The sequence below is a fragment of the Zonotrichia albicollis genome, chromosome 6 (genome assembly GCF_047830755.1).
Source record: "Zonotrichia albicollis isolate bZonAlb1 chromosome 6, bZonAlb1.hap1, whole genome shotgun sequence".
NCBI lineage: Eukaryota > Metazoa > Chordata > Aves > Passeriformes > Passerellidae > Zonotrichia > Zonotrichia albicollis.
Window position 1 is genome coordinate 30,389,975 of NC_133824.1, and position 14,112 is coordinate 30,404,086.

Here is a 14,112-nt window from a genome sequence, read left to right on the forward strand (position 1 = left end):
TTCTTGCATTTAATCACAAGTATCTGCAAGACAGATTCATCATATTAAGAGCTGCAGGTGAGATGAAAATTTATCTTTAAAATGGAGGTGTGATACTAAAAGGAAAGAGGAGAGCAAACATATACCTTTGAATGTTTTTCTGATAATGTTTCATCCGAAGAATTAGGAGGATGGTATCTGGAAGAAAGGTAAAAAGTTTTTCCCAATGCTACTCATCTCATACACTCTATCCTCATTAACTACATTCCAACAGTCTAGAATTGCTCATTTTTATGCCTTGAAATTAACTTTTCTAGTGTAACTGCATAAAAGCAGGATACTGTTGAGTTTTCTCAAGAAAGTGAACTCTTATCTCCAACATCACCATCCTGGAAATAACTGAGCTGTTCTGAAAGCTGTGAAATTATCTCAGAGCGCAGAAGACAAACTATTTCACTACATGCCAAAAGGAATAAATTCAGCTTGCAACTGTTAGCTGCATAAAGTATCTTTTTAAATTATGTTTTGGTTCTGTTTTTAATAAACACAGATTTAATATAGATGGCAGAGCAATCCCTCCCCCACCAAGAACCACCAATCAAAATCCTCAAATTTATTACTATTGTAATATATAATAACAGCAGCTTCCTCATATCTCAGGAGCTGCAACAGAACAAAGAAAACACATTTGAAAATTATTTCTATGAAACATGACATCCGTTTTTCTCGCTCACTGAAAAACCTTCAAAATTTAAAGCAAAGTCACCACTTAAGGATAAAAGTTGAGCTGTTATCCTTAAAGGGGAGGAAAAAAGAGATAACTATCTGGTACTAAACAGCACCAAACAGTTTTTTCAAAGTTTCAAAAATAAATCTTCAAACAAAAAGAACAATAGATGCCATGTTCTCTTTTTGTTTGATGCATCTGAGAAACCGCTATCATTACATTCCTCAAGTAAGCAGTGTTTTTATTTTGCCGTTGTCATTATAAATGCAAGGGCAGTAACAGTAACAAAATTAAACCAACCAAAAAAATTAAGCCAAGCTTTCCAACCATGGCCGACTATATGTCAATAAGAAAATACTTTCTTTGCTGGGGCAATGGTCCTAAAGACAAACCTTTCATTTACAGCATCAGGGATTAACCTAATGACTGTTCCTGCCCAGAAGTCCACCAGCAAGAATAAACAAAGCTTACCAAATCACATGTAACACAAAAACAACCCTGCTAATTTTCAGTTTGCAGGAAGGGAGGCTATTCACTCAATTTTACATTGCAAGATACATCCCCATGAATGAATTAATTAAAGGGGAAATAGAAAAAGTCTAAGACACCTTGACACTACTCTTAGTGCTGCCAGCACCATCCTCACAGACACTGGGAGGCACCAGCGCCGAGGAAGGCATGCCAGAAGCCTTGCCTTATCTTGTCACCACATGACACCTGTTGTTTAAGGGAATCACTCGATGGCAGCCAGCAGCAGGATACACAGGTGCTCTCCAGGGGTGCTTACTTCTGCTTGGAGCGTTCGACATGAGCAGCTGTGGCCTTCAGACGGGCAATGTTAATCTTCTCTGAAAGCTCCTCCACGGTCTCAATGTCCACCTGCTCGTCATCCTCTCTGTATTCACACGCATCCTGGAACAGGTTTTGTTTCGGTTTTTTAAAACGAGTATCTACTCAGCAATAGAGCTCAGGCCAAAACAGTTTCACTTCAGTCTCAAATGAGATTACACTGTAACATTTAGAACCATCAAAGAATCAACATCTCCAGCTACTGGCCAGTAAACGGTGCTAAGCAGGGGATTACTTCAACTGTAACCTCCAGGAATTCCTCCCACTAGCAACTCTGTAAAATGCATTTTGGTAAGGGCAGAACCCATCTTTGTCCTTAATGTTCTTATTATGGCTGGGACAAAAGCTTTCACAAGGCAGAATTTTCCTGCCTCCATTTTCCTCCTGCCCTTACAACCTAATATCATAGACTCTTGCTAATTGACTTTTTTACAGAATTTGAAACAGTTACCACCTTAGTAATGGTCTCTCATACCTAAAACAGCAAAAGTCACGATGTCATACAGTCAGGCTTCTTTGGATCACACAGTAAACTGTTTACATGATGATGAGTAAGATTTTGGCTCTTTCCAAAATGCTGTTAAAATGATGCCCAATAATTTTACATATTTCTTATATTCTGAAGAGTATGTTTTCTCCATGCTTGCCTGACCAAGAAAACTTGCTATTTTGTGAAGAGAGAGGTAAGGAACAACTGCAGTTCTGTAGCAACAAAGAGTTAAATATCAATCCTGTGGCCATCTGTAAATCCAGGTGATACCCCTCTCCCCAGAAAACATGCCTATTCAACCAATTGTTTTGTATTACAGTTTTTAGTGAAGCTTTTTACATTACAATTTTTGGTCTGATTACAATGAAGAACTCTTTCTCCTTAAGCAAGGAATGATAACACTTCCATTCTCTACTCCATTTCACCCAGTTCCCTGAACTACCCTGACTAAACAAAAACAATTCAAACAAAGATACTATTTAAATCACAGAACTACTGAACAGATACTGCCATTATGTTGAAAATACTCCATGTACAAGAGGTAGTGCCAACATTGATCTATTTCTTTATATAAAGAGCACTTCACATTCTTGCCTGCTCTCTTGGATCATTCATAAATCCACCTTGATGCTGAAAGCCTCCTGATACTTTCTCTAAGCTTTTCCACTTCATACAGTACTATTTCTGTGACTCTTAAGTGCAAGAGATGCATACTGGTTTTGTTCAGTGGGCAGGACTATTCTGTCTTAACTACATTTGGACATCATTACATTGCAGGAAACGTGGTCTGGTAGGGTGGTTCAAAAAAGATGCTATAATCCAGAGAGAAATAGGAAAAACACCCAGGAAATTAGCTTACCATAGAAGCACTGCTGTCATAAAGCTTTCCAGTGCTGATAAGTTATAATGGGCTAATCAAAGGATTGAGAGCAATTTTCCAGGCTAGAGCTGCTCTAGAATTGCAACAGTTTGTATAGTATCATATAAAAAAAATGGTATTCAAAACCCAATATGTGGTATCTTTATCATGAAATATGGACAAGATAAAACAGAAGTAAAAAACTCCGTTGCCCACCAAGAACTTAATATCCTAAAAGTTTACACATTTTGAATGTGGACATATGAAAAACAGAAGTAATTAATTTTTTTGTTCTTACATCTAGCAACAAAGGGGAAAATACTTCTGGTTCGTAGATCTTTCCTCTCTACCCCTGAATTCCTAGCAACAAGAAAATATCACAATCATGAAGATCACCAGAAGTAAGTCGTTCTGACATTAAGAACAGCTATTCCTATAGAAGTACTGCCAATTTGCCATAGGCTGAACCTTATCCATAGCCCAGCATGATCCCTGAAGATGCTTGTGGAAGCCCTACCTTTCTAGCATCACTCAATCCATACTACTTTCCAAACTACTTCCTGTAACCACATAAATTCTAAATGCCTTTGAGTAAGGGTGAAATACCTTACAGAATGAAGACACCAGAGAAGCAATACCATTCTACAACAGAGTTCTAAAGTTGCTATGGAAATTACAGCTTTTTCCCCTCTCTTCATTTCAATGCCTGTTTCTAAGCCCTCTCCTCTGATTTTTGTCTGTTCCAGGCAGCCTAAACCCCTATTGCTACTACCTAAAGAGCAAATTACTGATGGTAGAGGATCCTCAGCAACAGTGCTGAGGGAAGAGGTTACAAGACAGTGGATGTCATTATACATTACCCAAGGAAATGTGTAATTTCCAAAGCTGCCTTCTGTCTGCAGGTTTCACACATGCTCTGAACTAAAAGCTGACAACATGCAAGACATTGTTAGAATTTATATTGTCCACAAAATGTAACACTTGCACTTTGTAGGAAGCTTACCATTTTACAATAATTGATAACAGTCCTTATAATTTCAGTGTTTGGCTCAGAAAAAGAATGACTGAAAAACACTTTTAAACAACACTTACAATGCAGTACCATGCCAGACATAGAAGTTGTTTTTAGAGTAGTAAGCTGAGCCATGGGACTCTTATCTGTAGCATTACAGTACCAGAACAAACCCTGGCATGGTCTTGGCTTATGCCAGCAAGGACTGGTGAACAATCAGGAGCCCAGGCCAAGCAGCCCTTCTCAGCAGGAGCTCCGTGTGCAATCATCCTGCCTTGGAGATCAAAAGTTTAACATCACCTCAAACCATCGCACTTGAATCTGTTCAGACAGCAGGTCCCGATACTCATTAGTCTGCTTCTACAGATATTCCCAGAAAGTTTTATTCATATCACCAAACCCACAATGATTAACCATCCTAAGCTTGTCTTGATGCAGCTCAGAGTAGGAAATGCAAAAGGGAAAAGATACCATCTCAGGAACCTTCTTTCTGTTGACCAGAGACTAGAACAGTCTCTATGTCAAGGACACAAAGTCAGCACAAGGTAAGAGGGTACTCTGAAGGGCACTGATGTGCAAAACTAAGAACAATTAACCAGTGTGAGAAAATGTGCTAAAGAATAAACACTAATAGCTACTACAGGTAGGCAGCAATCTTCCTGACTCTCACTGGAGTTCTCTAAGGTTTAAGTGGCCATTTGCTGAGCAACCAAAACCAGTCCACATTCCCAACTAATAGAAGAAGAGCTGTCTTAAGTATTTCCACTAAACAAAACTGTTAGTGGACATGCATGTACTCTTTGCTTCTGTTTCCACTAGTTTAATGAAGCAGATAAACATCCTCTACCTTACATCATCTGACTTCATCCAGTCTGACAAACAATACCAGTGCAGCCTATCTTGTAAGCACTATGATGAGAGAAGAGTACATCCCAGTGAAAAATAACAAGTTTAATTCCAAAACTGATTTCTCCATTAGGCATTGACGTGCTAGCTCAACTAGCCAGCAACAGCAATTAACAAATCAAATTCCAGGCAGGTTTTTACAGTCCCCTGAGATCTCATTCCTCAGCTTGACTGCTCTAGAACCAAAGTTAGCTTATTGTATTTGTGTGAGCTTGCAGTGAAGACATACCCTTACATGGCTTTCCAAGTCATATCAGCCAAAACCTGGGTGGTAAGTTTCATCCAAAACAAACATTTCTTATAATCTCTAATATTACTCATTTGCTTAATCATCCTTTTGCAGGATGAAAGAAAACAGTTTTCAAACACCAACCTTGATAGAAGACTACTCTGTGACCTAGACAGTATTGTTGGTTCACCAACAAAATTCCTAGGACTACCATGTCAGAGAAGTTTATCTAGCATCAGGAATGAATTAACAGTGGTTCTCAAAACTTAATAATAACTCTGCTCAAGTTATTAAAGAATACAGGAGGTATGAAACTGCCACCACCCAACTGAAGACAAGACACCAACAATTCAGTTTTCCACTTAAAAGGAACTTCCAAAAATAACATCTGTATTTCACCTTCATACAGTTGAGATGCTATTGTCTTGTCTGAGAACAGCAAGCTGGAATATGAACTGATTAGTCAATTTTTCTGGAAGTTGAAGAGATTCTCTAAAAGCCAGAGTTGTTCACTTGGCTATCACAGAATAATAGAATATCCTGAGTTAGAAGAGACCCACAAGGATCATTGAAATCCATGTCTTGGCCCTGCACAGCACCATCCCCAAGAATCACACCATGTGCCTGTGAGCATTATCCAAACTTTTCTTGAACTCTGTCAGGCTGGTGCTGTGACCTCTTCCCTGGGGTGCCTGTTCAAGTGCCCACTCACCCTCTGGGTGAAAAACCCTTTCCTAATATGCAACCTAAACCTCCCCTGACCCAACTTCATCTCATTCCCATGGGTTCTGTCACTGATTACCACAGAGGAGAGATCAGTGCTCCCCCTCATATTCCCCTCATGAGGAAGTTGCAGACTGCAATGAGGTCTCCCCTTGGTCTCCTCCAGGCTGAACAGACCAAATTATCTCAGCTACTCATTACAGAGCTGCTCCTCACTCCTGTAAGGCCTTTTGTCACCCTCACAGCCCTCCTTTGGATGCTTTCCAACAGCTTCATGTCCTTTATATATAGTGGCACACAGGGCTCGAGGTAAGGCCACCCCAGTGCAGAGCAGAGCAGAGCCAGAGCCAGAGCCAGACAATCCCCTCCCTTGCCTGGCTGGCCATGCTGTGCCTGATGCCCTCCAGGACAAGCTTGACCTTCCAGGATGCCAGGGCACTGCTGACTCACATCCAGTTTGCCACAGCCCAGGTCCCTTTCCACGGCACTGCTCTCCAGCCTCTCCTTCTCCAGGCTGTTTGTACACCCAGGGTTGCCCCATCTCAGGTGCAGAATCTGGCACCTGCCCTTGTTAAACTTCACATGGTTGGTCTCTCTGCAGGGCCTCTCCACCTTTGATAACAGCTCCTCCCAGTTTGCATCTCTAGCAAACTTACCAAGCATCCCTTCCAGTTGTGCCTGCACATGATTTATGGAGATGCTGAGGAGCACAGGCCTGAGGATGGAGCCCTGGGGAACCACACTAGTGATCAGTCACCAGTCTGATGTCACCCCATTCACTAACACCTTTCACACCTGACCCATGATCCAGCTGCTCACTCATCACTTGACGTGTTTATCCTGACAACTGCTGGACATTTTGTCTAGAAGGATCCTGTGAGATAAAGGATCAAACGCTTTACTGAAATCCAAAAAGATTGAATCAAGTGGCTTCCAACCAGTCAGCTGGGGGGTAACCTCAGGGACCTTCCTAACTTGTTCCTCAAGCAGCCTGAAGTCTGCTCTCCTCATATCCAGGGTTGAAGTCTTGCTGGCACTTTTCCTCCTGTCACCAGAGATTTGAACTGGATTTTTTCATGGCTGCTGTGGCCAAGACAGCAGACAACTGCCATTTCACTCTGCGTTACCAAGCAGCAGTTCAAGGAGGGCACCTTTCCTAGCTGGCTCCTGTAGTACCTGTACCAAGAAGTTATTGCCCAGGTGCTCTAGGAATCCTCTAGACCAGGCTGTACCGAAGAACTCTAGTCTGATTTTCAACTGCAAGGGGATTACATTAACACAAAAGGACTAAAAGAATTCTATCCTGAAGACACAACCATTATGTCTCCTTTTTTTAATTTGTCTGTTTTTCAACTTCTCCAGTTTAATTCTTCTCTTTTCACTTGTATCTCATTCCAAGAAACAGCTATCTTAGTTCATATGTCCATTTGACTAATTCATAAAACAGCTTCATAATTTTAAATAACAAAGCACTGTTTTTTAAGTCATGTAGTGATATGTAAGAAGCAAAGGAATTACACACTGGATTACTTTATTTTAAATTTTGGGTTATAGTTGATGGGAATTTTATGAGCGTTAAAATTTAAATGTATCTTAACTACACTAACCACAACGTTTTACCCTTTTCTGTGACTTTTGGAGCAATTTGTTTTCTATCAAATACAGAATGACAGCTCTCACATAGTATTTAAATGTATTTACTTAAAAAAGGTATTCAAGAATGGATTAAAATACTCCTTTCAGAAATAAATGTTAACTAAGGCTACAAAAACTAAATAGAAGGAAACATCTTAAAATAACAAATACTAGGTTGGCCACTACTTTTTTAGATCATTAAGTCATCATTTGCTCACAAGTAAGCAAATTATTTGAGTAAACACTGGAGGAAGACAACCTGCAACAGTTCTATAACAAATTGTTCAACAGAACTCCTGTTATCTGAAAACCAGGCAATTTCTACAAGGCCACTATAATGCTACCTAAAAAAAAGCATGCAACTAAGAAATGAAAGATATTTCCACTTGGAACCCCAATTTACACTTCCTAAAGAAACTAGAAGTCCAAAACACAAACATCATACACTGTCTTTCAAATTCATGGGTTATGACAAGTTAGTTGGTCAATTAAAAAAAATAAATAAAAGAAAAAAATCCCTTCATAAACAGCTAAATGCTTACCACTTTTTCAACATCTATTTCCTCTTCACTTGGGAAGTCAGAAGCACCATCCAGCATGTCATCAGCAGAATCATCAGTTTTTTCATCCTCTTCTTCCTCTTCCTCATCTTCCTCCTCATCCTCTTCCATATCATCAGCAGTTATATCAATAGTGGGCATGTAATCCTTTTTGCGTGCCCTCTGTTCTGGTGCTGTCAGGAAGTCACCTTTCTCTGATGTATCAGCTTTTTTATCTACTTCACTTCTATTTTCTAAAGGGGGTACAATACTAGATATTTTGCTCCAAGAACTGTTAACATGTGTTAGGATATCATGGCCTGCTTTCATTTCTTCCAGAGAATCACAAGCACCTTTTTCTTTGCTTTTACTGCCATCCTGCCTAGCTATGTTTCCTTTGCCTTCCTCCATATCAGCCCTAGGCTCTTCTCCTGAAGCATTATCCAGTTCTTTTGCACAACTAATTTCAGACCTACTTCTTGTTTTCTCTACTATGTTTTCCACTTCTATAGAGCCCTTGTACTCCCTCCTTTCCATATCTGGCTGTGCAGCATCACCCTGGAATTCTTGTTTGTTCTCAAACAGTTCAGTCTCACTTTGTTCCTCCTTGATCTTCACCTGTGTATCTTGCTCTTGTTGACTATGTAACTGCCCAGAACTTGCTCTGTTGTCCTCATCCATCTGTGTCTGTGCATCCTCTTCCTCCTCTTTTATTGGTTTCTCCTCCCATTCAGCATGTGTTTGTTCCTTCCCATGGTTCCTCAACTGTGCAGCCTCCCGATTCTCAAGACTCTGTGAATGTGCATTATCCAGAGGAGCAACCAAAGACTCATCTGATGACCCACAAACAGAGTTAGCTGAAACTGCCTCCACAAGAGTTTCAGAACTGACAGAATCCTCTTTCTCTTCAGAAGCCCCTTTTTCTTCCTCATCATTAGGTTTCTCACTGATGTACGAATGGTCAGATGATATGACATCTGCAGAAACATCATGCTGAGAAGAAAAGCTGTCATCACAAGAACTCTCTAGCACCACTGAGTTCTTCTCCACTATCTCTAATGCAGTGGAATTCCTATCACCACTAGGTGTGACTGTGGCAGATGCTGATCCTTCAACAGCATTTGACTGGTTAATCGACAACTCATCTTCTTCTTGTTTCCCATGTGGCACTGTGACATCAGACTCTGTAACTTCTGTGTCACCTGAGCATGGAGCCTTCCCATTCTCCTTCTGCTGAGCAGCACCTGAGTCCTCTTTCTTGCATATTTTCCTGTAATCCTTCTTCATCTGCAGAGATGCAAAATGGTGAAGAATAGAGTTTGGCACTGTCTTCTGTCCTGGGAGCTGAAGTAAAGCAAAACTTCCAGACTGTAAAGGTATGAGATTAGCGGTGGTGGCTGACAGACCAGCCGAGCTGCAGGCTATTTTAGACTCGGAGGCTGTTTGGTTTGTGACATTGCTGACAGCAGAAGAAGCGATCCTCAGAGTCAGAGTGCCTGCCTGTGACACAAAACTTGTTACCGAAGGAAGAAGAGAAGATGCTTGAGTGGCTGGGTTGGATGGGGGGGATAGCTTGGGTACTGCCGTTGGTACAGCTGAATTTGCCGCAGGAGAAGTGGAAGACACAGAGGAAGTGGGAGAAACAGGTGACTCAGGAGGCTTGGAAGGTGCAGGTAAACGGATTCCTACAATAGATCCTGTGAGGAAAACAAAACATCAACTGAGACTCTCAAAGCAGCTTTTTTTCTTCCACTTTTAGTATTTGATGCTGTGCTAGAAACAGACTCCATTCTCAAGGACCATAATGGAATCAGGTGTTTGACCTCCAGCTCTCAGCGGAAAAGTTGGTCATACATAAAGACATTATAAACTTGCATTTCTTTAAGTAACACCACAATGAAACACATGAATTGGCCATTCTAAAACTAACAGACTTGATGTTAAGTTCAAGCATTGAGCTTTTTGATCAAAAAAGACATAGCATTGGAAGTCTTGCATTTTACTTTCCCATTTGACATTTATTGGAAAACGAGGAAATAGGGGTTTTTCAGAGAAAAAAGAAAGTAAAAAATAGTATTTAATTTTAAAATATTTTTGCTTTTCTTTTGAAAAAAGACTTCCAAAGAGGAAAAACTATGCCAAAATTACACAGTTATACTACCACATTTTACCTTTATGAACTCTTCTGCAGCATTTCAACACTTCATAAACAAGAAGGAAAAGTATTACCAACTGGCAACTAGTTTCTCTTGTTCAGCAAGAGCCTCAAAACAGAAAGAAATTAAATAAACTTCTTGACACCTCATGCTCAAACCTCAACTAAAGCTCAGCATTGTTTGCTCCCCTCCCCAGTTTTATCTACTGTGCTTGCTTCTGCTCTCCCTTCTACCCCACTCTAACTCCCTCTCTTTGAGGTGTGTTTTGAAATAGGGAGAACAGAAGAGTAAACCTGCATTCAAAGTACATTTGGGTTAGAATTTACAAATACATACAACAGCACACCAACCTGCAATTTCTAACTCTTCTAACCCTGTCTTCAACTGTGTGCTAGAGAAAAAAGCTGAAAATCACACTTATTTTTCTTTTCACACTCTTAAGGAGGAAAAAACCTGGCAATTCCGTATTGTAGTACAACATTTCATCTGAATATCTTCTGTAAACACACTAACCAACCTCAAAACGTAACAAAAACAGAGTAGCATTCCAATGAAACATGGGTAACAGCTCATTCTCTTTAAGAGAATCTCCAACAAGAATTGTTTTTGAATCACCAGGTTGAGTCTTGTAAGCTGTGACAGTACAATGGACATGGCTCCACTGCCACACATACACATAGGCTCTTTTACTTGCTCCCAAATTTTGTTGACTTAGCTATTAACTGCACTTTCTGAATATTATACACATGGTATTTAAGTTGCATTGCAGCTGAATAATTGCACTATGTTCTTCAACTAGTCACACAGAACTTGGACTCTGTTCAGTTACTTTCAGCAGGTGAAAGCATCACAGAGACATTTATCTCCTTGCTCATTTCTGAGTGACACACCAGTCAGTCGTGAAAGAAGCACTGGCCTTCGTACCTGGATTGCGGAGCATCACTGGCTGCACGCTGGGCTGAGCACCCGCAGCTCGAACCTGCTGCAGGGGAACAAGCTGGATGATCTGCCCATTGGGATGTCTGAACAGGTTCACAGCCCCAGGGCTCCTCAGGGGCTGCAGGACCATCTTCTGCCTCTGTGCCACCTGCGTGTTCAGCGGCCGCAGAGCAGAGGCTGTCTGGTGCACCGGAATCAGCAGCAATCGAGGTCCGACGCGTTTGTCTGTTCCAGGAGCTATCTTTGGGGGAGTCTTATTCGCAGCTTGTGGAGCAGCATCTTCTGAAATATTTTAACAAGTTACAAAAAAAAAATCACTTTAAGAGACTGCCTACAAATCAAGCATTATTCTTAATAAATACAAATGCAAATATTTTGGAAACAACTGCATCTCTTTTAAATTTATTCAAAAGCAAGTTTTTCTCTTTTTATCCACAGAATGCATGGAACAAACCAGGTCAAAACAGTTTTGGGTTTTTTCTGTGTAGTTCCACTGACATTTTTCAACCATGACACAGGACAGTAATTCCCAACCTAATTCCTGAACTCTGTGCCAACCATGAAATTCTAGCAGTCATAACTGTGCTATATATGTCTATAGGTCAAGGGATGACGTAATGCTTCCCGCTCACTTCATCACAGTCACTGACCAGACATTTACATTTTCCTTTCTCTACCAGCATAGACTGGTATACAAGAATACAAAAAGTAACTTAAGAGATGACATTAGGGTGATGAATAGGACTTATTACCCTGTTTTTGAAAGGGGGACAAGGCAAGTGAGTCCATATTTAAAATTAAACCAGACACAGACTGTATCACAGCTGTGAAAAGAGGCAGAATTTAAAAAAGTGTGTGCAGTAATAATCCAAAGCACCTAAGCATTACCTCTTTTTGGAGGACTTGAATTAACTCCTGATAGTATCACTGGAACAGAGGCAGCAGAGGAAGTCAGTGTGGTCACCACAGGCGTAGTTGCTGCAGCTGTTGTCAGTACAACTGTAGAGGTGGATGTTGTGACAACAGCACAAGTAACAGTTGGTGGTGTTACTACAGGTTTTGGGAGCGGCGCAGCTGCTACTGCTGCAACAATCCCTGTTGTTTTTGTTGTGTTCACAGTAGCAGTAGCAGTGGTGGATGGAGTAGTACAGGTGCTGATTCCAGGTGTTGCAGGAGCAGCTGTAATTGCAATTGCAGGAGGAGAGCAGGGAGGTTCACCAGCTTTTGTCTGGCAAGGAGTGGTCACAGTAGATGCCACTACACTGGTACTTTCCACAGTAACTGTAGAAGTGGTGGCAGCTGCAGTGACTGCAGAAGTGACTGTGCACAGAGCTGGAGATGGCACTGAAGGAACCACAGGAGCAATAACAGTGATTGGTGTGGGCTTGATACTCAGAAACTGTCGCCCTGAGGCCGCCTGGCGTGTGCTCACTCCAGGAACCTTCTGCTGCAGAGCTCCTGCTTTGTTTATCACAAACTGGGTAAACACACCACCAGGTGAGGGTCGGGTAGCTGCAAATAAAAACTTGCAGGTCAAAATTTTAATAGATTTCCTCTTTGCCTTTCATGAGTTGCTACAACTGTAATTTCAGCATGAATTTGAGCCTCCTTTTTCTATGTACCTTGTAATTAAATCAAAACCTTTATGGTAGTCCTGGATATGCCTTACATGTTAGAAAGACCTCTGCCTTATTCCACTACTGTAGCTTTTTACTGCATTTCTTCCCAGATACACAAAAGAATCAGCTTTTGAAGGGGTGTTCTTCATCGTGAAACTATGGACAATCCTAACTAACAGTGCAGGAAAACAAGAATTTAAATGAAATAATGGGTTCTAAGTATTTTCTAAACATCAAATTATTTGTGTAACAGCTTGTGTCATCTTTCATTTTTTACTGCTTCTTGATTTTCATCCCCCTTCTACTGCATTCATCTTACACAGACAGAGGGAAAAGGGATGGGAAGGATACAGAGTTTCCACTTCTAATTGCACTGACATTCCAACAACTGTAGACTAGATGGAACAAATTTAACCAATGGAAATGAATCACTGTTAGGAAGATCCTTTACCTCATCCCTTACCCTCCAAGGGACCAGAATACTGCATTTACATTACCCCAGATGCCTACGGATGAGTACAACAGCATAGAGACTATGGACCAAGACCAACTTAAACACTGCAGTTATTCATGCACACAGCATTCTTAACCCAGATTATGCCAGAACTGGTACTTTTAACTTATATCACATGTGTTGCAATGACTTCACCCACCAATGAAACACAGCCAGCTCTTTCATACTGCATGAACACACAAAGCAACAAGTTTTATTACAGGACAAGAAAAACAACACACCCATTTACGCGGCAAAGAAAATTTAGGCAGAAAGAATAACAGATTATCAATCAGAAATTAAAGTTTTTCCAGGACACAGGAAACATCCTTTTCCCTTGCAAAGCTTCAGATCTTTAAATAATGTGTGGGATTATGTGGATGGGTACTAGTCTTCTCTTTTTAAAGTCATGCAAAATGCAATCGTTAAGGGCAACTTCCTCTCTTGCCACACTGGGGTAACCATTTCAGTACCAACTCAGATACACAAGTAACTCATGAATCTTCCAGTTTTGTTGTTTTTTTTTTTTAAACTCAAAGTGCTGTCTAAATCCAACCCTGTTTAGCTTGTGAAATCCAATGAGATTAGAGACTGGGGTGGTTATTGGCTGCACACCTGTTGTTTCACTAATCCAGATTTGGACCATCTTGTCTTTCACTGCTGCTTCACACTTCTTTGGTCATCACAAGAATTATGAGTGCAACATCAACCGAAAATCTAATCAGTGAAGAACCATGTATTAGTGGTACTTTACTTGTTTGAGGTTATTCTGTGTTTGATGAAAAGCAATTAAAAATTACAGAAACTCCAAAAATTCCAGTTTGTATTTGGAGAGTATCCATCCACTCTCATCTCTTGAAAATATGTACTAGCAGCATTAATAAAACAACTAATAGTCAACATCTGTAATCTTACTCTGAAGTCAAAATAAAACTTTCTGTTTTGAGGTTATTTACT

At 40.6% G+C, this 14,112-nt stretch overlaps 1 protein-coding gene across 10 annotated transcripts in view; it reads right to left on the reverse strand.

The window, feature by feature from the left end:
• The window catches only part of MGA (MAX dimerization protein MGA), a 59,208-nt gene that overhangs the window by 11,237 nt on the left and 33,859 nt on the right, over nt 1-14,112 (reverse strand). For 8 of the 10 annotated variants that reach the window (XM_074543002.1, XM_074543001.1, XM_074542999.1 and 5 more), the window contains 5 exons: nt 11,932-12,555; nt 11,029-11,325; nt 7,952-9,645; nt 1,494-1,618; nt 126-177 (listed from right to left, as the gene is read on the reverse strand). In XM_074543002.1, the coding sequence (XP_074399103.1) occupies nt 126-177; nt 1,494-1,618; nt 7,952-9,645; nt 11,029-11,325; nt 11,932-12,555 (2,792 nt within the window). The remainder of the gene's footprint in view (nt 1-125; nt 178-1,493; nt 1,619-7,951; nt 9,646-11,028; nt 11,326-11,931; nt 12,556-14,112) is intronic. The other 2 variants (XM_074543000.1, XM_074543003.1) reach the window with 2 other exon arrangements.